General features: G+C 43.0%; 1 protein-coding gene across 14 annotated transcripts in view; it reads left to right on the forward strand.

The window, feature by feature from the left end:
• The window catches only part of EML1 (EMAP like 1), a 752,203-nt gene that overhangs the window by 667,572 nt on the left and 59,422 nt on the right, over window positions 1-25,209 (forward strand). For all 14 annotated transcript variants that reach the window (XM_069208309.1, XM_069208311.1, XM_069208303.1 and 11 more), the window contains 4 exons: window positions 298-423; window positions 1,371-1,502; window positions 4,950-5,017; window positions 16,578-16,666. In XM_069208309.1, coding sequence (XP_069064410.1) covers window positions 298-423; window positions 1,371-1,502; window positions 4,950-5,017; window positions 16,578-16,666 — 415 coding nt within the window. The remainder of the gene's footprint in view (window positions 1-297; window positions 424-1,370; window positions 1,503-4,949; window positions 5,018-16,577; window positions 16,667-25,209) is intronic.

Consider the following 25,209-nt stretch of genomic DNA (forward strand, 5'->3'; position numbering starts at 1 on the left):
CCCTGGGACTTCTCATAGATGAATAGCTAAACAGAGAACAAAAAACAATACTAGCGGATATTACTTCAATGGTGCACACTGGTTGTTTCACTTGAATCCCTATTTTTTCTTTCATTTTTTCCATATTGAATTAACAATTCAATATTTTAACTAAGGATATGTATAAAAAACTTTGGTTCCCAGAAATGTCTGTTCTGGAATTTAGAAGCAGAATTGTTACTTTCCTTTTTGTGTTTAAAAAAAAAAAATAGAAAACTGTACTTATGATGTAGACTGAACTCTTTGAATTGCTTACAGATTCCTGAGCAGTTTGGTCCTATCAGAACGGTAACAGAAGGAAAAGGGGATGTTGTACTGATCGGAACAACAAGAAATTTTGTCCTTCAGGGGACGCTATCTGGAGACTTCTACCCAATTACCCAAGTAGGTTAATTATGGTGTCTTTATTCCTTTATTTTTGTATACCTTTAGGTCGATTGTAAATCTGCCATATCATGTTTTTAAAGTCCGGAGTACTGAAAGTATGACATGTTAGGTAGGTTCCTGATTAGACTTCAATCACAAAACTGTTACGAAATACAGCATATCAACCTGCTAGGAAAATATTGAGCACCCTTTGTCTTTCCAATAAGAGTGGCCCATCATATAGAGGTACAAAACTGTGTAACTAGTTCAGGAATTTAGAAACCTAGCAGTTAGTGGAAATGCATTCTTGCATGTATTGCCAATTAGGCATGTTCATACCTTCATGTCAACGTTGATGTGAACATGAAGAAAACCTTGCACTGTATGACGGTACAGAAGGTATCTTACCGTCACTGGATGTCAAACAATGATGTGTGTAAGGTAGAATTAAACCAATAGTGGGTTGTACCGTTTTAAATGTGTATTCACTATTTCAATACACAGTGCATGTTCATGGATATCCTCATTTTTCTTAAGTATTACCACTAGTACAGTATATGATCATCATTAAAATCGAACTACAGTTGTGTCTTTCATATAGTTTTATAAATCGTTTATCTGGCCTTTATTTAAAACATGTTCGCACTACTCGTGCCTCACAAAGACCATCTTCAAGACTAATATATGGTCTATGGTGTTTGCTCCCAACTCATTTACCGTAATGGTAATGTAATTAGTAATAAAACAGGACACTTGATCACACTTTTTGTACTTGACTGTCTCTTCAGTGAGGAAAGTCCCTAGAATTATACTGGCCTGCTTGCTTAGTGCAATCAAAATGTGTATGTATGCAACCTACTCTGAAAACGTCATCTGATCCCAGATGTTGTCATTGTCACATGGAGTAAATAGTTGTCTTTATTAATATTATATTTTCCTTTTTTGTTTGGCAAATGTGTTTGCAGGGTCATACCGATGAACTGTGGGGACTAGCAGTTCACCCATCTAAGCCTCAGTTCTTGACATGTGGGCACGATAAGCATATTTCTTTCTGGGATGCCACCATCCATCGCCCCATCTGGAACAAAGCTATTGAGGTAAGTTGCTGTAGTACGCATTTTTAATTTGCTTTCAAAATTGTACCCTTCATCTAAACAGAATTCCTCAGATCTGCAACTCAGGAATTTTCCTTTAATTGTTTTCATGTTTTGGGGTGTCGAGCGAAGTTAAGGTGAGCACTGCAGGGATGGATTTTTGTAACCCGATTATTCAAATGGTGCATATTTGTTACTTCAGGCAATGAAAGTTGAGTAATGATGGTACTGCTTTTGTTGTTTTATTCTACGGAGCGATTGTTCTAGCACATTTTCTGTCTCTTTATAAATCAAAACTTGTGCCTTTCAGTTGAAGTCTGTATGCAGAGTCACATCAGCTTCAAGTATCAATTATGTATGAGCTTTGTTTCGAAGTGTTCCAAGTTGTGGATTGCTTTCAAAGTTTGCAAAGCACACAAACATTTTCTCCATGAAGAAAAAAATATTTTTTTAAATTGTTCTTGTGCATAAACATACTGGCCTTTCAGCAGGTGTAGTTGTACACCATTACGCCAACAGAAATGCTAGTGGTCAGATGTAACGAGAAACTTGCAGAACCTTTCCTGAAGTATTCCTGGAAAGTTGACTGCCACTGCTTTCCAAGCGCAATCTGGAATAGTTTGGTGAATTACAGGAAGATGTAAAAGGTGCACCCATGCAAGGTTGTAGAGCTGCTTTTGAAACTTTACACCTTTTTGTGATTTGGACCAATGTGTGCTGCCAGCATACAAGTCAGTATTTGGGTTTCTACATATCCGCTCCCCAAGACTATGTGAATGGAGGCTGCCATAGTGACATCACAGGCTGTGTGTTCTGATGTCCGAAAGTGCCTTTAGTCTGAAAAAAAAATCCCAAGGATTTTAGTCTTCCCATTCTACATAAAGCATTGCTAGGGATGACAGTACCATTATGACTGGCTGTTCCTGGTTTTGAAGGTGCTCACTCTATAGTGTAACACATTTTGAAAGCAAACAAACTCGCACTTGTGCTTGTTTTTACACGTTTATTTCAGAAATTATAAGGGGTAAAATGAAGAAAGCATTTTCAGTAGTTTTCTATCGTTTGTGTGCGTGCATTTTCTGTAGCACTTGCCAAATACTGACATTTATGTTTTGTATTTTTAACTTCAATGAGATGGGGAGTTACACAATCTTATAAAAGAATAACTGAATAAGTTTGGTAGAGGGAAGAACAGTAGATATTAATACAGCTGTTCGTCTGCCCTTTTCAATGTTTTGTGACCTTTTAGGACATTGGCTTCCCCGCTATGTAAAATATAAACTCTCCTTAATCGAACTCTGCAAAGTCAATTCCCAAGGAAGCACTTTTTGAGTAAAAACAAAATGACTGTGATAAAAACCTTCAGAGCCAAAACGTCTGAGATTTCCCATACAAAAAGGGCTGAAATGCTAATCATACAAAAGTATCAAGTTGAACCTAGGACTTGCGTGACATCACTCAACTGATGTTGCTGAATGTCTCTTAAGCTTAATGGCGCCTTCCAACCAGATATGGTACAGTTCAATTATCAGAATGTTGTCATTAATCCATCTCTTCCAGTATAAATATAATTCCATAGTAAGTCTTGCTAGTACTCAATCGTCTATCGCTATAAAGGAACCCTTGCCCTCTGCTCATTAAGATTGGTTACTTAGGTCTAATTATTTTTTTTTTTTTTTGTTCAAGTGTCTGTCATCTTTGTAGTACTTTAGGAGTGCCATTAATATATCCTAAGGACGCACCTTTTTATGTTGCACCCCCCCTTTAGCAATAGTATTTTTTCGTTTTTGCTAGTGTTTCAATGGATATTATGTCATGGTGCTCTTTCGTTGTCTAGTCAGCAAAAAACAATCAGTACCTCTGAGTCTCCATGTCAGTTTCTCTTCGGAGATCGAATAAACCTATTTAATTAATGAAGTGCATGGTATCGTTCTTATACCAGACATATTGGTAGATAGAGAGAAATTTACAAGAAGGCCTTATCCATGTGTGATTTTATGTATAGTGTTTTCTGCTTGAAAAATGTATTCATTAAATAAACTGCTGCCTCCAACTTGTGCTGTATGTCTAGCACAATGCACTATTAAGGCATGTTATCTCATTCTAGTCTGTTTGGCCATAAACCAGCCAAATATGAATGTAATCTCTGAATTATTATTACAATCCTGTTTAGGTGTTCACTATCTTAAATCTGGTAACACAGAAAATATAATTATTTCTCTGTTTTTGAATATTGTGGATGAGAGATGCAAAAGGTTTTCAGTAGGTCTACTCCCCCTTTCCTATATCCCTCTGGCTCCTGGCCCACAACAGTAGTAGGCTGGTGTCTAGATAGTAGGCTGGTGTCTTTGTGTGAAGGTAGGTATTCATGGCAAGGACTTTTAATTGTGGGACGTAGACGAATGTGAAGAATAGATAGAAAGCAGTTTGAATCCAGCCTTTCAAGGTCACTCTTTATTTGTCAAATGCAATTGATTGCAGCATGTCTGTTCGATTTTTGAATGGTGCTGCATTTCAAGGTTCCAGTTTTATGTCATAGCTTATGTGAATAATTCTGCTTCAGAGGTTTTATGAGTTGAGCTAGCTAGGCCTATCCCTGTAATGACGAGATCAGCCCGTAGCTTTGGTCCCTGTACCCCTAGGGACCTTCTTCCATGTTTGATCATTTTAATAATTGCTCAGAGATGGCACACCTTATAGCCCCATTGCCTTTGAAGATTTGATTGACTGGATCTGGATTTAGTTAGCATGCCCTTTCATTTTTGATGGTATTTACTTAAAATATCCTTTCCTGTGGAAAATATATTTTGTGCTATCGAATCAAATATGAGTGATCAAGATTTCCTTGAAACAGTTATATCATGGTGTATTTTTACACTAGGATCTTTAAGATAAGGCAACTCTTCACCATATAATGCAGCTACTGTGCCACTTCTCCAGTATTCAATGTTTAGTTCACTTTGTATCAATGCGGAATCAGATTATCCAGGGAACATAACCCTTAAACCATGTTTTAAATGACCCGATGTTTGGCAAGTGTTTTCTGATCACATTATGTGTGTAAAAATAATATTCGCTGTCAGACTGGGTAATTATCAGGCCCTGTTTTAGGGACTGGTCACTCTTCTCAAATCTCTCAGCTGGATGTGCTCTAGAGTAAACTTCACAAAATAATAATTCTATAAAAAATAAAATGATGAGCTGTGTAGACAATCCTAACTTTAAATTGTGTATGATATTAAAATCCATTTGTTTGGAAAATTGCTTTAATTTTAGTTTTCAAAAGTATCCAAACGTGGAGATCATTCGCTCTGCTTCATGGATTAGTTAATTGTCAAATGGATCTTTTCTGAAATGCTAGTTTGCTGGATTGCATACATAGCTCTTTTTTTGCTACTGTTGCTCTTGGTTTATAATGGAAAGCATGAATATAATTTCGATTAATTGTAGGATCCAGCTCAGTCTGCAGGCTTTCATCCTTCAGGGACTGTGGTCGCAATTGGGACTCTCACCGGGAGGTAAATACCCCATTCACAACTTTCTGTTGCTTATAGTTTTGAATGTTGTACTGCTGTTCTAATTTGTACAAATTAAAGTTGTCATAGTTTCTTCATAGCATGGAGTGTTGAACATTCTGAAGATGGCCTGGTTCTGCTCAGTTCACCAAATCCTATGGAATGAAATGTCTGTTTTCTGCTGATGATGTGTGTACTTGTACCAATACACCAAACTATATTACATTTAGTTTGGGTTTCCATTTGGGGTTGCAAATGCATGCATGTGGGTGTTTATTCTGATTGTCAGGTTAGGTAGACCTAGAAGTAAGCTAGTGTGTGCTGGAAAGCCGTGGCAAACTATAGTGTCCTGCTGCATGCCCTTTATGTGGCCCTGGAATGGGCGCAAGGATTTTCTGTGCTTTAGTCAAAGTAGAACACTGCACAGTGCTGTCCATGAACTGAACAAAAAGGGGCTATGTTGGCCGTTTTTGTTGTTATTTGATGCCACCTTCCCTAATTATAAAAGAACAGATAATACACAGAATGCTGAACAAATCAAACATTCACCCACAGTCACAGATCTGAGTTTAATGCATCATTTGTTTGCTCATCATGCCACCCCAGTTTGGACCCAGCTATTGTGCAAATCATCTTGACCCTGCTCCCCATGGAAACATCCCAGCCCAAACTACCAGGCCAGGTCCTCCCTGGACCGGAAGCAAGCATCTTGGGACCGGTTTCGGGATATCACTCACTTGCCAGGCTACCTGAATCCAGAGGCAGAGTGAGCACAGGACCCACGTCTGGTCATACCATTCCCACTTAGGGCAACAAAAAGAACATTGATGTATGATGGAATGCCGAACAAATCATTCACCACCAGTCACAGATCTGGGTTTAATCCATTGGATTTTTGCTCCTCACGCTACCCTAGTTTGGACTCAGCCATATGTAAATAGTCACCCTGCTCCCTGTGGGAACAGTCCAGCCCAAACTGCCAGGCCAGGTCCTCCCTGGCCCAGAAACGAGCATCTTGGGACAAGTTTCAGGGTGTCACCCCTCATCAGCCAGGCTAGCTTGAATTCAGTGGCACAGTGAACACGGAGCCCACATGTGGGCACACCCTTCCCACTTAGGGCAACAAAAAGAACATTGATGTATGGAATGCTGAACCTTGCCTAATCCAGGCAGTGGTCTGGACCGGTTCTTACAGTGATACAGGAGGGGGATAGGAAACAGCATCAGGCAGAAAAAGAGCAAAAGGATATGAAAAAAGATGCTGTAGCCCGAACACACCCCATTGTAATACCCTTTACCTTTTGATGTGGACTAAACAAATAAAGACATAAGTGTGCATACTAGCATATGGTCCTTATTGAATACAAGGGTGCCACATCACCTGTTCTGTAATAGATCTTCTTTGAGCTGATGTGCTATTCATTTTGACCTCCTAGTTATATTGTATAGCCATGCAAGACCTCAAATGCAGTAAACTGATTGTTTTACTGCAGCAATTGTGTGTATTTTCTATTTGTCCAATACCTCAAGCCCATAAATTAGGCAGTAAATTGTCTGAAGGACTGTACTGAAGAATCCATATGAAATTTGGTTAAGATATAAACAGTAGCATCCTGTTGTCCTGTTCAGTGGGTTTCCACCATCTCTACCTTTATTGCATTTCGTTTCTTCCCTCCTGTATTGCCTCCTATCCCATTCTGGTGATGGGGGAGGCTGTGCCAGCAGGTTGTGTGCACACTGGCTGTTCTATATTGTTGGCTGTGGGAATGCCGCCATCTGCTGAATGAGTGTGACGGCTGGTAGTTTAGAATTGCTCAATGTGAAGCTTTGATAACTTATAATGAGCACTCAGCTCTAATCAAATAGTTAGCCACACTACCAGATGGAAGAAGAGAAAAACAATGAGCTGCTGGGTATAAAGTTCACATAATATAGATATACCAAGAGTTCAAAATGGTATGTTAGAAAACAAACAAAAAAAGTTTGAAATCTGAGCAGGGAGTCTGGAAAGTTTTAAAATGTTAAATTTAAATAGAATTAGCACTAACAAAAACGTTTTGGTTGGCTTTAGAGTAAGTGATAATGGTAAATGGAAAGTTAGGATAAAAGTAAAGAGATTGGCTTAAGGGCTACGGATAGTAAAGGAGGAATGCTGTCCATTATGGTAACGATTGGGATAAGGGCCGTCATTTGGATGAGAAAAGGTTCTGTATTGATGTAAGGGATATGATTAGAGCAAGGGTGTATATTACATTAAGGGTGTAGAATTAGATTTATGGATAGCTTTAGAATAAGGATGAAGTGGGTTAGGATTAGAAATACTGATGCGGATCGAATACTCTAGGGATTAGTACTAGAATTTAGTGGGGTTATTGCTGCTAGTGGGTGGATTCGGGGGGGGGGGGGGTAAAATTAAGTGTACTGGGAAAATTAAACATTTCAGCCTTTTGGCTTTCACCTTAATTGGCAGTTACGTAGACTGTACTTTATTTCAAACTTAAAGGTATTCACCGTTTCTTTCAAACCTGTGGCTTTTCTCATTTTCAATGTTGGCACTTTTAGATTAAAAACATTCCTTCCATACGTAATTGAAATGAACACGAAAAGCAAAGTGCAAGAAATGCACATTTAATATGCATCCATACAAAGCGTCTCTCAGCTTAAAACATTCAAGGTAATCAGCGTACCAATTGTGTTTTTGATGAATGTATGAAGACAAAAGTGCCCCTCCCCCCCTAACCAGGACGCCATAACCACAAAAAGAACTAGCAGATCAAAGGATGTATTGGAGTGAAAATGTATCTGACCAATAGATGAGGAGCCTGTTAGAGTGAGCCCCCCCCCCTCATCAAATCTGCCATTCCCAGAAAATGAACCGTGAAATTCCATGTTTTACAAACAGTACCATCTCTATGTACACTTATAGTTTCTTGCATGTTGAGAAATTTGTTGTAGCCTTTAGTGACCAGTTTATTGAGGTTCTGTATGCAGCTCCAATGCACATAAGAATCATGTTGTATATCTTGGTAATCTGATCACCTAAATATTTGCTTAGTAAGAGTCAGATCCTTCTTTGATAATGCCAACCAGGACAGTCAAGCATCTGAACCAGTTTGTGATTTGGACATCTGTAAGCAATTCTCTTATTTATAGGTTTTAAAGATCCACTTTTTAAAAAATATTTTTTTATAATGCAGTGAGCTTTTGTGTAGTATTAATTTACACTTCATTATTTTAAAACACAGAGGTGCCTAATAGATGCTCGGCATAGGCTCCACATTTTCTTTGAATCAGTCAAAAATGCAAGATGACATTTGTAGCAGTAGTAATAGGTGCTCATTTAAATTTTGTTAATGTACTCGGCACTCCCCCCGGATCTGCTTTAATCTTTATGTGCAACTATTAATCACGTTTTAGTCAAGAACGTGTTGGTGTTACCTGAGACCATTCGAAGCCGAGGCGCTATTATGGAGGCCAGTTCTGGGCTGCTTCACAAGTTGCTACCACCATCGTTGTGGCCGATTACCCCAAAAGTATAACCCTTGGCCCCATTACGAAGTATTGGGATGCAGCAAAATGTTTTATGGCAGGAAAATTGCTTCCTTCAGCATAGTAGCTCTTAACTCGGGCTCTATGGACCCCCTGGGGTCCGCAAAGCCTACCAGGGGCTCAGTAGCTGCTTAGAAAATTAAAACAAAGTAACAGATTATTAGTGTGTATAAATAAACAAGCAAAATTTTAAAAAATTCTGTAAATGCGAAAGAATTTGAAATTGGAGGCTAAAGGTTGGAATCCTCAGCTTGTTTAATCAGACAATGCAAGTGCATCCAACAGAACGTGGTATGGATGATCGGTTGCCTTAACTGAATTGCAAAAAGCTTCAACCTTCCCATTAAAATGTTTTTTTAGATTTGTTTATGAATTAAATAAAATATTTCGTCAGTTGTGTATTGTTTTGCGGTTCAAATTATCGAAATTGCCTAGGCCGGAGTCCCCAGCTTCTAATGATGATACAGCGGGTCCCCCGATTCCACTAATGGTTAAATGGGGGTCAGAAGTTGAAGGACCACTGCTCCAGTGTTTCTAGGGTTACAGCCTTACTACTTGGAAGAGATAGCTGCCATTTCATGCCTGAAGCCTCCCCTCACCTGAGGTTAAAGAACACTGTAAAATGTGAAGATGAATCCATCCCACAGATCTTCTTCAAAAGGTGAAATTAACTGAGTTCTTTCTTGTTCCACTAAACGTGAGGAAAATTAATTTATCCTTGGCCAGAAGGATCTCTGCCTCAGTGTGTATATTTATTTGCTGATTTTGACTAGTTCAGTCCCTTTTTTAAAAACACATGATCATCCACTGCATAACTAATGCATCTTATCTGTGCAGCTAAGCTATCCCTGCGCATGACAGAACTGTCAGTGTGGCCATGACATCATCGGTTTTTGAGTGTGACATGCCTTATTACTTATGTCGTTTTTAAAATGTAGTTATATTATCAAGCATTTGTTTCTTCTGAAGGCCGTTTAAAAATTGATAGTCTGAGCTCAACAGAAATAGAACGCTAATGCACAGTTTTATCATTTATGCAGATCCTTTAAAAATGTTTGCAGTCATATGGCAGGATGTGCAGGCAACAAAAGGAGATTGCTCTGGGCACACAGTGTCCTATAATGGATCCGCCAACCCATTATAAAATATCTCAGTTCTGAAGTCTTTGTGTATTGATGAACCTTATAAAAGAACCCTGTGAGCTTCAAAATGATACGGCAGAGAGGTTTCAGTGCACTGTTCTGTTGAGAACTCAAATGCATCTAGTATTGTTTGAGAAAAAAAGAATGCAGCATTATATAAAGGAGCATCTTAACATGAATATACAGTTAGGATAGCCATGTTTATGAACTTGTCTGGAATTGAGCTCTAGGAGGGTGTAGAGGTTTGTGGGTCTTCATTGGTCAACAGAAGGGTATGCTACGCTTTCCTCCTGGTGAGGACTTCGGCTCAGCAATGACGGGTATCCTGAGCCACGGAGAAAGGAACAGAAAGAATAGTGCCTCCAAAGACGTTTGTGCAGGGATCGCCACCCTTGTTTTTGGTGCATGAAACAAGAACGCCTTCTTACTAAGCACTGGTCGCTCTCGGTCTCTAGTTCCCTATTTACTGCTAAAGCTTTCAAGATGACACACAACGGGGCAGATATAGGGCATTGGGTTTGGTCAGGTTAATTATCTGGGGTGATATCCTGCACGACAATGGACTGCAAATATATATATTTTTTAATGCAGACTGAATTTGGCCAGCTGGACAAGGAATATTTTCACCATTATTCCCTACTTCCAAATATGCAGGTTGCACTGGGGTAGTAGAGTTCAGGACCATACCTCGATTGAGACTCCGGTTCTGTTAGAAGTACGGTCACAGCAGAATCCAATACATCTTGAAACAGTTCTGTAGGTTATGGATAGAGTGGCATGCCGTGTTCTGTGGACCGCGAGTTGATGACCAGCTCTCTGGTTTACCTTAGTATAAAACTGCAGTGCATATTACACACATTTGTGCATGCCTGTGTTTGCATTCTTGAGCACATGAAAGCAAGACCTCTTGACTTTCTCAATGTTTGTATATAAATAAATAAAAAATAAAAAATTCTGATGTCAAGTACAGAAGTGCCCAGAAACCACTGTTGCTTCCAAGCATAGGCTTGAATTCTTCTTCGGAAATGTGACTGCAATATATTAGGTGCGAGGGCACTTTATATGTAAATACGTTTCACATTACATTAAAACTGAGTAGAAAAACATTTGAGATTGATGGGGCGTTGTAGACAAACAGTGGGGAGACTATTTTAGACATCATAACAGAATTAGAAGAAATTATGAATACAGTATTAATATATTCACGGTTATATCTGTAAGGTTTAATTGTTTAACCAATAAGTGTTTTAGAATTATAAGGAAAAGAAAAACTGAAAGAATGAGATAGATATTCTATGGGTAACCCGTGTATGGTGTACACAATCCTTGCTCCCTGGGCAAGAACATAACTTAATGTGGAAGTCGATATTGAAGAAGTTTGGTACCTTTTTGCAGCTATAAAGCTGTAAATATTCAACTATGTAGCCAATATAAAACAGTAAGTTGACTGGGCGAAGATAAAAGACCAAATTGTGCAACTCTATTAATATTATGGAGAAGCAACAAGAGTGAAAAAGCTCATATGTTCTGTTAATAAAAGTGACTAATTGAGGGAAAGAGGCCGAGCAGGAAAAGTCTATTTGGGTAGTAAATAAGAAAGTATTTTTGACAATACTGTATTGTTTTTGTATATATAAACACAACAAACTTCATAAAGAAGGATCACAGTGACAGTTCTCTTGAAGCGGAGCCAACACCAGTAAATGGGGAACCACAGCAGTTAAACACATAAATCAATAATCTGCTGGGTGCCTTGCTTGATTGTGCTCATTGTAGGAAGTTGGCTCTGTATGCACCCTTAGAGGTAAGATAGTGGCAAAAAGAGATACTAATGCTCTATTTTGTGGTAGTGTGGTCAAGCAGTAGGCTTATCAAAGGAGTAGTGTTAAGCATTTGTTGTACACACACAGGCAATAAATGAGGAACACACACTCAGAGACAATTCCAGGCCAATAGGTTTTTGTATAGAAAAATATATTTTCTTAGTTTATTTTAAGAACCACAGGTTCAAGATTTACATGTAATACTTCAAATGAAAGGTATTGCAGGTAGGTACTTTAGGAACTTTGAATTAGCAAAATAGCATATACAGTTTTCACATAAACCACATATAGCTATTTTAAAACTAGACACTTAGTGCAATTTTCAACAGTTCCTGGGGGGATTAAGAGTTTGTTAGTTTTTGCAGGTAAGTAAACCACCTACGGGGTTCAAGTTTGGGTCCAAGGTACCAACCGTTGGGGGTTCAGAGCAACCCCAAAGTTACCACACCAGCAGCTCAGGGCCGGTCAGGTGCAGAGGTCAAAGTGGTGCCCAAAATGCATAGGCTGCAATGGAGAAGGGGGTGCCCCGGTTCCAGTCTGCCAGCAGGTAAGTACCCGCGTCTTCGGAGGGCAGACCAGGGGGTTTTGTAGGGCACCGGGGGGGACACAAGTCCACACAGAAAGTACACCCTCAGCAGCACGGGGGCGGCCGGGTGCACTGTGAAAACATGCGTCGGGTTCTCAATAGGTTTCAATGGGAGACCAAGGGGTCTCTTCAGCGATGCAGGCAAGGGAGGGGGCTCCTCGGGGCAGCCACCACCTAGGCAAGGGAGAGGGCCACCTGGGGGTCACTCCTGCACTGGAGGTCGGATCCTTCAGGCCCTGGGGGCTGCGGGTGTAGAGTCTTTACCAGGCGTCGGATCTTGGAAGCAGGCAGTCGCAGTCAGGGGGAGCCTCGGGATTCCCTCTGCAGGCGTCGCTGTGGGGGGCTCAGGGGGGTCAACTCTGGCTACTCACGGTCTCGCAGTCGCCGGGGAGTCCTCCCTGAAGTGATTGTTCTCCACAAGTCGAGCCGGGGGCGTTGGGTGCAGAGTGCCAAGTCTCACGCTTCCGGCGGGAAACGCAAGTTGTTTCAAAGTTGCTTCTTTGTAGCAAAGTTGCAGTCTTGGGTGAACAGAGCCGCTGTCCTCGGGAGTTCTTGGTCCTTCTAGATGCAGGGCAGTCCTCTGAGGGTTCAGAGGTCGCTGGTCCCTGTGGAAAGCGTCGCTGGAGGAGTGTCTTTAGAAGTGGGGAGACAGTCCAGTAGAGCTGGGGCCAAAGCAGTTGGTGTCTCCGTCTTCTCTGCAGGGTTTTTCAGCTTAGCAGTCCTCTTCTTCTTAGGTTGCAGGAATCTGAGTTCCTAGGTTCTGGGGAGCTCCTAAATACTGAATTTAGGGGTGTGTTTAGGTCTGGGGGGTTAGTAGCCAATGGCTACTAGCCCTGAGGGTGGCTACACCCTCTTTGTGCCTCCTCCCTGAGGGGAGGGGGGCACATCCCTAATCCTATTGGGGGAATCCTCCATCTGCAAGATGAAGGATTTCTAAAAGTTAGTCACCTCAGCTCAGGACACCTTAGGGGCTGTCCTGACTGGCCAGTGACTCCTCCTTGTTTTTCTCATTATCTCCTCTGGCCTTGCCGCCAAAAGTGGGGCCGTGGCCGGAGGGGGCAGGCAACTCCACTAGCTGGAGTGCCCTGTGGTGCTGTAACAAAGGGGGGGAGCCTTTGAGGCTCACCGCCAGGTATTACAGTTCCTGCAGGGGGAGGTGTGAAGCACCTCCACCCAGTACAGGCTTTGTTACTAGCCACAGAGTGACAAAGGCACTCTCCCCATGTGGCCAGCAACATGTCTGGTGTGTGACAGGCTGTAAAAACCAGTCAGCCTACACGGGTAGTCGGTTAAGGTTTCAGGGGGCACCTCTAAGGTGCCCTCTGGGGTGTATGTTACAATAAAATGTACACTGGCATCAGTGTGCATTTATTGTGCTGAGAAGTTTGATACCAAACTTCACAGTTTTCAGTGTAGCCGTTATGGTGCTGTGGAGTTCGTGCATGACAGACTCCCAGACCTTATACTCTTATGGCCACCCTGCACTTACAATGTCTAGGGTTTTGCTTAGACACTGTAGGGGCACAGTGCTCATGCACTTGTGCCCTCACCTATGGTATAGTGCACCCTGCCTTAGGCTGTAAGGCCTGCTAGAGGGGTGACTTATCTATACTTCATAGGCAGTGTGAGGTTGGCATGGCACCCTGAGGGGAGTGCCATGTCGACTTAGTCGGTTTGTCCTCACTAGCACACACAAGCTGGCAAGTAGTGTGTCTGTGCTGAGTGAGGGGTCCCCAGGGTGGCATAAGACATGCTGCATCCCTTCGAGATCTTCCCTGGCATCAGGGCCCTTGGTACCAGGGGTACCAGTTACAAGGGACTTACCTGGATGCCAGGGTGTGCCAATTGTGGAAGCTAAAGTACAGGTTAGGGAAAGAACACTGGTGCTGGGGCCTGGTTAGCAGGCCTCGACACACTTTCAAATCAAAACTTAGCATCAGCAAAGGCAAAAAGTCAGGGGGTAACCATGCCAAGGAGGCATTTCCTTACAGTCATCATATGCCCATTTCCTATGGGACAGTTCTACTGTAGCCTACCCGCACACCAACTCTAAATCTCAATTGAGAAGTGCAGTTAGACATCATTTGAGGGGGCCAGATTCTCTCGTATTATTAAAGCCATTCCCTACCATCATAAATATCTCTGCCACCCCATTTTCTGAACAGTATCCCTTTGTGTCCACATTAGGACCAGCATATGTAGGATTAATTTGTATTTGGGCATGTCCATATCTCCCTTCATTTCGAACACTGCCACAGGGATGCTACTGTAGTATTAGCATCTAAAATCGTAATCAGCTAATGTATACTCCTAAGAACTGCCGGAAGCCTCTACAGCACCATACAGTTGTATAGAAAGAGCTAACATTTGTGGGGCAACCTAAATAAGCAGGTGGAACCATCAGGCCCATAAGTTGCAATTTCAATCCATAGCTGTATACTGGTGCCGAATTTCAGTCTGGCAAATGCTGGTGGGCTAGTTACTGCACTTATTAAATACAAAACACCAGGGGGTAATGTATTTAACAGGTGTGGGAAACACCCCTTCCAGATTATCCTGATAGGGTCTCTCATACATCACCGAAAATAAATACAGGATTCCAAAACTGTTTGCAATATTTTGAAGCACAGCAGATTTCAGACTTGCTTTTTTCCAAACTGTAACTTAAAATTGTCCTGTAGTGGTGAAAAGGGGAAATATTGTGAGAAGCTTCCCCACAGCTGTCTAGGAAATTATTTCTGATGGATACTTGGACTGCAGTCAGATTTGAGGAGCAAGATGGCACACAGGATGAATCTGGTGGAGGTAGCCCAACTGGAGGCCCCTGCAGATCTTTGGTGACAGAAGGCACACCAAAGGGAGCTGGAAGCATGCCGAAAATGCTCAGCAAGACCTCTTTAAAGGCTGCTATCTGCTGTGGCCTACCAAGCAGACCCATAAACTCTGGGCGTATTGGGGCCAGTGTTAGATTTGGCTTCTCAGTAGAACAGGAGAGACACCTAGAGGCAGAGTGACACCCTCGCACCTTCTCTGAAGATCAAGAGTGGTGGGAAGGAGTCCCACTTGAATAATTTATTCTTTTACCTTAGACTTACTCAAAGGCTGCTACCATGATGAAGATCTCACATGGGATGGCTCCGAAAGCAGAAATTAGTTTGTACTCTCGACTTAGACTGGGAGTGGAACCTGCAGTGTTTTGCCAGAGTCTTGCACTCCTTGATGGATTTCTGGTTCATCTGGCCACTGAACCTTGCTGTGTTTTGCCACGTATAAACATTGTCTGGCATTGTCGCTTGGCTTTCAGGTTTCTCTGGGCGCAGTCATCACAGGCCTTGGAGTCCTGCTCCAAACAAAACAGAGGCACAACTTGTGGGAATCTGTCACGGACATCCATTTTCAACAGTCCCTTCAAGGTTTAAACACTGTATTCTTAGGTTACTTTGCCCCCTTTGACCCTGGTAGATTTGAGAGAAGCATAGTCCAAACAAATCTCTCGGCACAAGATGAAACAAGCATTTACAATGCAACGGGTCTCGCGTTTGCTCATGTTAGAGCTGATCGCGTTGTAAACTCCTAACCCGACTTTTCACCTATCGGGAAAAATAAATTTATGTACATAACCCGAAAAAGTGAAATTGACTATGTAAAGCGCTCGACTTCTGCCAAGCAAGATCCCGCTTGTAAATTAGAGAAAAAGAGGTCCACGAGCCCGATGGAAAACAGCGAGCCTCACATGTTTTCTGTACTTGGTCGCTGCGCTCGAGGAGGGCTAGCTACCGGAAAAGGCATGACGTATATGTGCCTTCGACTAATGAAAGCAAGCAGATTTTATTAGGCAAGCCCACGAACCAATAAAAAACACTGACGTGAAGTTGACAGGGCTCCGAGCCCTTTTCTAAATACTAAAGCGTCTCGCAGCAATACGCATGTGCGAGCGCATGCAACACAGGCTCGACCCTAAAAAAGGAGTAGACCTTTGGATCCGCATCTGAAGGTGCAGAAACAAAGGAACTGATGTTAGTGTGATAGGTGGCACATATGCGGCTCCATTCATATCTGGAGTGGGTCAGTCAGTACAGAGCTGCACAACGCCCCCTACTGACGGGCAGAAACATTGCTTTTTGAGTTTGTGTGTCCAGTCGAGTGTCTGGGCTATTCATAAAGTCAAGGCTCTGCTATTAGATAGAGAATCCACCAGAAAGAGCCTTACCAAAGGTAACTAGTTCATCTTTGTCTATCTTAGATCTTTAAAGAAAGTATCTATCTTCTGTTATTTTGCTATCTATTCATAAATGAATCTACTGTAAAAGGTGAAACATTTTGAGGTGGAGAAGCCTTGAGGCTCTGTCAGTGGTTCTTTTCTGTAAAAGGAACCTATTACACATTTTTCTGCCACCACGCAGTTGATTTTTTAAATGCATTTGTTCATACTTTCACATTCTGATTTGTTTTTCATCTTACAGGTGGTTTGTTTTGGACACAGAGACAAAAGATTTGGTCACGGTACACACAGATGGGAATGAACAGCTCTCTGTAATGCGGTATTCTCCAGGTTTGTGCTTGACATTTTATTTAACCAAAGAGGAAACAAGTTTATTTTTTTATTTTTTATTTTTTTGGGATGCTCATAACCCTGCAGTAATACCAGACTTCAAATAATTCATTCCCTTTTCACCTAACTGTACATTTAATATTGCTCAGAGTTTGGGTAATGAAGTCTGTGAAACAGTAATAACTAATGGGGACTAAAGAAATTAACTTGGTAGTAATCATGTCACTAACCTCACATAAGATAATTTATATAATTTTATCTAATAGTGCTGAAATTGACTTTTTGTTCATCAAGTATAGAATGTAAACATGAAGCAATCAACGCAAGCCCAGCGAAACACAACGGGGATGAAGGCAGCCTAACTAACAGTATTTGAACATTCAAGCAATCATGCTGTCTGCAAGGAGACATGCAGATTCAGGGGTCATTCTGAGTTTAGCGGGTGGCAGAGGCCGCCTGCCAAACTCAACCCGCCACCTGATTGCTGGTGCCGTCAGGACACCGCCGGCCCTATTACGACTTCACCACAGGGCCGGCGGGCAGAAACAGTTTTTCCGCTCTCCGGCCCTGCGGTGAAGAGGGCCTTAACATTGACGCAGGCTCACAGTTGAGCCAACGCCAATGTGTCGGTGCAGCAGCACCGTCACGCATTTCTCGTAATTCGGGCAGTGAAATGCACGACGGGGCTGTGCATGGGGGCACCTGGCACCCCCATTCCGCCAGCTTTTCCACGGCAGTGTAAACCACCGTGGAAAGGCTCGCGGAATGGGACTCGTAATCCGGAGGGCAGCACTGCTTGCACCGCCAGGCTGGAGGCCGACTGCAGCCTGGCAGTGTCGGCGGTTTGACCGCAGCGTTTCAGCCTCAGTCAGAATGTGGTGGATCGGCGGTCTCAGACCCCCTCAGTCTTTAGTTCTGTTGGTAGCGTCTCAGAAATTTACCTTACCATGATGTTTTGCTTAATCGCAAGAGCTTCAGAAGAGAATTCCACCAGGTCAAAGAGAAACGAAGGCTTAACAAACCCTCCTGTTCTCGTGCTGAGATCTGATTGGCTGCCAGCTCTTCATCAAAAAAGGGTTGGCAGCCATCTTGGGGCTCGGCTTCAGCCAAGTCCCAGATAAAAGTTTTAAAAGAAAAGGGGCCCAGGTAGGGAACGCGCTGACCCCTTAATTTTTGAGCTGGGCTCTAAGAAAGGCCACCCCCCACTCCCAGGGAAAAAAAAGCACAACAGGGCTAATATTGTATTATAAATGCCCCCTCTGCCCCGGGGAGACTACCACCTCACTGTGGCTAAAATGAAAGAATGAGGAGCCATAGATGGCCTTGGGGCCTGCCACCCACCAGGGCCTCTCCTGCTATGTCCTGCGGTGCTCACCCCCAGGACATAGCTGTTTGGTCTGACTTGGCGGGATCTTTGACAGCTCCCATCATTCCAAAGTAAACACTGCTTGCAGCAAGTGAGAGCTGTAAAACAGCTCTCACTTGCTGCAGAGAAACTGAGGAAACTATTGCACTCACAGAGGGAGCTGCATCTTTATCAGCTCCCTGTCTGACAGTGCAGACTTCCTCCCTGTCCCCCTACCCCCCACACTGGCCATTCACCTGACAAGGTAGCACTTACTAACTAACCAGTAGAAAATGCTCCCTCTTACACCCACTCACACCCACGTAGACCCTCTCTCACCCACTCTCACAGCCACTATCACACTGGGACAGCCTCTCACACCCACAGAAATGGGAACTGCGGCCAACTTCTGCTGCAACACGGCCTAACGCCACATGCTGTGTGAGGTTGGGTGGTTGGCCGCAGGGACTGGGCAGGGGCCGTAACTATAACTGCTGAATGTCTCTGGTTTTGTGCGAGTAAATATAACATCCCTGTAACCTTTGTTTTTTAAGTGAAGTTTTGAGGGTTTTTTTAATTCAATTTCCCAGCAATAACATCCCTGTAATCTGTTTTTTCCACAGTGAATATATATATATGTTCGATGGCATGTGTAGCTGCAGATACACATGCTTTGCACATCCCGCCATCTAGTGTTGGGCTCGGAGTGTTACAATTTGTTTTTCTTCGAAGAAGTCTTTTCGAGTCACGAGATCGAGGGACTCCTCCCATTTTCGGCTCCATTGCGCATGGGCGTCGACTCCATCTTAGATTGTTTTTTTTCCGCCATCGGGTTTGGACGTGTTCCTTTTCGCTCCGTGTTTCGGGTCGGAAAGTTAGTTAGAATCTCAGAAAATTTGTCGGTATTGTTTGCGTTCGGTATCGGGTTAGTTACAACAGATCGACACCGACTTTTGAAGAACTCCGGGGGCCCTTCGGGGTTTTTTTCGATCCCCCGTCGGGGCCTGGTCGGCCTGGCCACGTGTCTCTTCAAGGCTGATGGAACGGACCCCATTCCGCTTCTGCCCAAAATGTCATAACAAGTATCCGTATACAGATCAGCATCTGGTCTGTAACTTGTTTTTGTCTCCAGAGCACAAGGAAGATACTTGTGAAGCCTGTCGTGTGTTTCGGTCGAGGAAGACATTAAGAGACCGAAGAGCGAGAAGACTGCAGATGGCGTCGGCGCCGACAGGACAAGGGCGTTTCGAGGAGGAAGAAGAAACCTTCTCCATTCAGGAGTCAGACTCAGACGAGCTTGATCCCGAAGAAACGCCGAAAACCATGAGTAAGACGTCGAAACATAAAACTCACGAGAAGACCACAAAAGCCCAGGGGACGCCACCGCCAACAGGCCATGGCTTAACCCGAAAAATAGGTGACCGATCATCGGCACCGAAAAAGGGCACGCTTGTGTCGAAGTCATCCGACTCCGGTCGAGATACCGGCACACAGCAATCTCGGGCCCGAGACAGCGGCTCTGAGCAAGTTCGGCATCGAGACAGTGGCACCGAAATGAGTCGGCACCGAGACACCACAACGCCGAAAATAAAGGTTTCGTCGGAGCCCAAAAAGGCGACCGAAAAGGTTTCGATTCCGAAACATCCAGCCTGGGAACCGAAAACAGGTTCCTACACAGAGGAACAGGGATTGTCCTCCCAAATGCAAGGATATAAGTTCGGACAAGAACTTGAGTCAATGGAGCCAGATTACACACAAAGGAGGCTCCACATTCAAAAGGACACAGGGAAGATAAGCACTCTTCCCCCAATTAAAATGAAAAGAAGTCTTGCCTTTCAAGAAAAGGACAAGCAGCCACAGGCAAAGGTGGCAAGACAAACAACTCCGCCACCATCTCCACCACCATCAATGCATACTTCACCGGTAGCCACACCACCACTGATGCAATACCCGACTCATACTGCAATGAGTCAAGATGATCCCGACACATGGGACCTTTATGATGCTCTGGTATCAGATAACAGCCCAGACTGTTACCCTGCGCGGCCGTCACCACCTGTAGACAGTACATCCTACACGCAGGTGGTCTCAAGGGCAGCTGCTTTTCATAACGTCACCTTGCATGCAGAACCAATTCAGGATGACTTTTTGTTTAATACACTATCCTCCACTCATAGCCAATACCAAAGCTTACCTATGCTCCCTGGAATGCTAAAACACTCCAAACAAGTATTTCAGGATCTGGTGAAAAGCAGGGCCATAACTCCAAGGGTGGAGAAAAAGTGCAAGCCACCGCCAACAGACCCTGTTTATATTACGCAGCAATTAACACCAGACTCTGTGGTTGTGGGGTCAGCTCGCAAGAGAGCAAATTCTCATACCTCGGGAGACGCTCCACCTCCAGGCAAGGAGAGTCGCAAATTCGACGCTGCGAGGAAAAGGGTTGCAGCACAAGCAGCAAACCAATGGCGCATTGCCAACTCACAAGCACTTCTGGCAAGATACGATAGAGCTCATTGGGACGAAATGCAGCATTTCATAGAACACTTACCCAAAGAGTTCCAGAAAAGGGCACAACAAGTGGTGGAGGAAGGGCAAAGTATCTCAAATAATCAGATACGGTCAGCAATGGATGCAGCAGATACAGCTGCAAGGACAGTGAATACTGCAGTAACAATAAGGAGACACGCATGGTTGCTTACGTCCGGATTCAAGCCGGAAATACAACAAGCCGGGCTGAATATGCCTTTTAATGAACAGCAGTTGTTTGGGCCGGAGGTGGACACTGCTATTGAGAAACTTAAAAAAGACACTGATAAGGCAAAAGCCATGGGCGCACTCTACTCCCCACAGAGCAGAGGCACATTTCGCAAGACACAATTTAGAGGGGGGTTTCGAGTTCAACCTACAGAAGCCACAACCTCACAAGCAAGGCCCACTTATCAAAGCCAATATCAGCGGGGAAGTTTTCGGGGGCAATATAGGGGGGGACAATTCCAAAAGAATAGAGGGAAGTTCCAAAGCCCCACAACTCCTCAAAACTAACAGTGACTTCCAAGTCACACATCCCCAACACATAACACCTGTGGGGGGGAGACTAAGCAATTTTTACAAACATTGGAAGGAGATAACAACAGACACTTGGGTACTGGCTATTATCCAGCATGGTTATTGCATAGAATTTCTCAAATTCCCTCCAAACGTCCCACCGAAAATACACAATATGTCAAAACAACACATGGATCTTTTAGGACTAGAAATCCAGGCATTGATACAGAAAGGAGCAATAGAATTAGTACCAATCCAACAGAAAGGAACAGGAGTTTACTCTCTGTACTTTCTCATACCCAAAAAGGACAAAACACTAAGACCTATATTAGATCTAAGAACATTAAATACCTACATCAAATCAGACCACTTTCACATGGTGACATTACAAGACGTAATCCCACTGCTCAAACAACAAGACTACATGACAACACTAGACCTAAAGGATGCATATTTCCATACACCAATACATCCTTCACACAGAAAGTACCTAAGATTTGTATTCCAAAGGGTACATTACCAATTCAAGGTGTTGCCATTCGGAATAACAACTGCACCAAGAGTTTTTACAAAATGCCTGGCAGTAGTAGCTGCGCATATCAGAAGGCAGCAAATACATGTGTTCCCGTACCTAGACGATTGGTTAATCAAAACCAACACACTAGAACGGTGTTTACAACACACAAAGTACGTCATAGAAACCCTACACAAACTAGGTTTCTCAATCAACTACACAAAGTCACACCTTCAGCCGTGTCAAACACAGCAATACTTAGGGGCAACAATCGACACAGCAAAAGCGATTGCCACTCCAAGTCCACAAAGAGTACAAGCATTTCACAATGTAATACAGGTCATGTATCCAAACCAAAGAATACAAGTCAAAATAGTAATGAAACTCCTAGGCATGATGTCCTCATGCATAGCCATTGTCCCAAACGCAAGATTGCACATGCGGCCCTTACAACAGTGCCTAGCATCACAATGGTCACAAGCACTGGGTCAACTTCTAGATCTAGTGTTGATAGACCGCCAAACATACACCTCGCTTCAATGGTGGAACAATATAAATTTAAACCAAGGGCGGCCTTTTCAAGACCCAGTGCCTCAATACGTAATAACTACAGATGCCTCCATCATAGGGTGGGGAGCACACCTCAATCAACACAGCATTCAGGGACAATGGGACTCTCTGCAAAAACAATTTCACATAAATCACTTAGAACTATTGGCAGTATTTCTAGCGTTAAAAGCATTTCAACCAATAATAAGCCACAAACACATTCTTGTCAAAACAGACAACATGACAACAATGTCTTACCTAAACAAACAGGGAGGAACACACTCAACACAGCTGTGTCTCCTGACACAGAAAATATGGCATTGGGCGATACACAACCACATTCGCCTAATAGCACAGTTCATTCCAGGAATACAGAATCAATTAGCAGACAATCTCTCTTGGGATCACCAACAGATCCACGAATGGGGGATTCATCCCCAAGTACTACACACTTACTTCCAAAATTGGGGAACACCACAAATAGACCTGTTTGCAACAAAAGAAAACGCAAAATGCCAAAACTTCGCATCCAGGTACCCACAAGATCAGTCTCTGGGCAATGTGTTATGGATGAGTTGGTCAGGGATATTTGCATACGCTTTTCCCCCTCTCCCACTCCTTCCATATCTAGTAAACAAGTTGAGTCAAACTCAAACTCATACTCCTAGCACCAACTTGGGCAAGACAACCTTGGTATACAACACTACTAGACCTCTCAGTAGTGCCTCATATCAAACTACCAAACAGACCAGATCTGTTAACTCAACACAATCAACAGATCAGACACCCCAATCCAGCATCGCTCAATCTAGCAATTTGGCTCCTGAAGTCTTAGAGTTCGGACACTTAGACCTTACACAGGAATGTATGGAAGTCATAAAACAGGCTAGAAAACCAACCACTAGACATTGCTATGCAAATAAGTGGAAAAGGTTTGTTTATTATTGCCACAATAATCAAATTCAACCCTTACACGCATCTGCTAAAGACATCGTAAGCTACTTGCTACATTTGCAAAAGTCAAAACTAGCTTTTTCATCCATTAAGATACATCTTACCGCAATTTCAGCTTACCTGCAAATTACCCACTCATCTTCACTGTTTAGGATACCAGTCATAAAAGCCTTTATGGAAGGCCTAAAAAGAATTATACCACCAAGAACACCACCAGTTCCTTCATGGAACCTCAACATTGTCTTAACACGACTCATGGGGCCACCTTTTGAGCCCATGCACTCATGTGAAATGCAATATTTAACATGGAAAGTTGCATTTCTAATTGCCATCACATCTCTAAGAAGAGTCAGTGAAATCCAAGCATTTACCATACAAGAACCATTTATTCAAATACACAAGCATAAATTAGTTCTTCGGACCAATCCAAAAATTGTACCAAAAGTCATATCACCGTTCCACTTGAATCAAACAGTAGAACTACCAGTGTTCTTCCCACAGCCATATTCTGTAGCTGAGAGAGCACTACATCCATTAGACATCAAAAGAGCGTTAATGTACTACATTGATAGAACAAAACAATTCAGAAAACAAAACAATTATTTGTTGCTTTCCAAAAACCTCATACAGGAAATCCAATTTCCAAACAAGGCATTGCTAGATGGATAGTTAAATACATTCAAACCTGTTATCTCAAAGCAAAAAGAGAACTGCCTATTACACCGAGGGCACACTCAACTAGAAAGAAAGGTGCTACCATGGCCTTTCTAGGAAACATTCCAATGACGGAAATATGTAAGGCAGCCCACATGGTCTACGCCTCATACGTTTACCAAGCACTACTGCGTGGATGTGTTAACAGCACAACAAGCCACAGTAGGACAAGCAGTACTACAAACTTTGTTTCAAACAACTTCAACTCCTACGGGCTGAACCACCGCTTTTCGGGAAATAACTGCTTACTAGTCTATGCAAAGCATGTGTATCTGCAGCTACACATGCCATCGAACGGAAAATGTCACTTACCCAGAGTACATCTGTTCGTGGCATGAGACACTGCAGATTCACATGCGCCAACCCGCCTCCCCGGGAGCCTGTAGCCGTTTCGAAGTTGATCTTGAACATTTGTAAATTTGTAAATATAGCACTTTAAACTACATTATGTACATACATATTCACTCCATTGCATGGGCACTATTACTATAATACACAACTCCTACCTCACCCTCTGCGGGGAAAACAATCTAAGATGGAGTCGACGCCCAAGCGCAATGGAGCCGAAAATGGGAGGAGTCCCTCGATCTCGTGACTCGAAAAGACTTCTTCAAAGAAAAACAACTTGTAACACTCCGAGCCCAACACTAGATGGTGGGATGTGCAAAGCATGTGAATCTGCAGCGTCTCATGCCACGAACACAGACTTTCTAAAAGACTTAAAGCCAGAGAACCTCTGAGGAGGAGTCAGAGGTCGAACCAATACTTCTATTTATGGATGAGAGACAGTCCAGGATCCACACCCATAAAGAAACAGGGAACATTATCACTGCACCTCCTTTAAAAACAGAGGAAGCTGGCATTTCAGGAGGAATTGGACACTATGCAGCCCTCAGCTAAAGTGCCAAAACAGAAAAGCCACCACCTCCTCAGTCTTCTCCTCCTCATTCTCAACATCTACCTACATCTCCTCAGATAAGTCCTACACCAATGCATTCTCCAACTCATTCCTATGACTCACAACAGGACATTGTTGATCCATGGGATCTTTACGACCCTGATCCCATCCCAAGCAACGATCCAGACAGCTACCCCTCTAAACCATTGCCACCTGAAGATACTATTGTATATAACCAGATCATAGCTAGGGCTGCAGCCTATCATGGGGTTACAATGCATACAGAACCTTTAGAAGAGGATTTTTTATTCAACACATTATCCTCAACTCACTCTAGATACCAATGCCTCCCCATGTTTCCAGACATGGTAAAACATGCAGATCAAATTTTTAACGAGCCGGTGAAAGCCCACATTATAACACCTAGAATAGAAAAAAAGTACAAACTTGCACCTTCTGACCCTGATTATATCACCCATCAGGTACCACCTGATACTATTGTCGTTAGTGCTGCCAGGAAG

Source organism: Pleurodeles waltl, chromosome 9 (assembly GCF_031143425.1).
Source record: "Pleurodeles waltl isolate 20211129_DDA chromosome 9, aPleWal1.hap1.20221129, whole genome shotgun sequence".
Lineage (NCBI taxonomy): Eukaryota > Metazoa > Chordata > Amphibia > Caudata > Salamandridae > Pleurodeles > Pleurodeles waltl.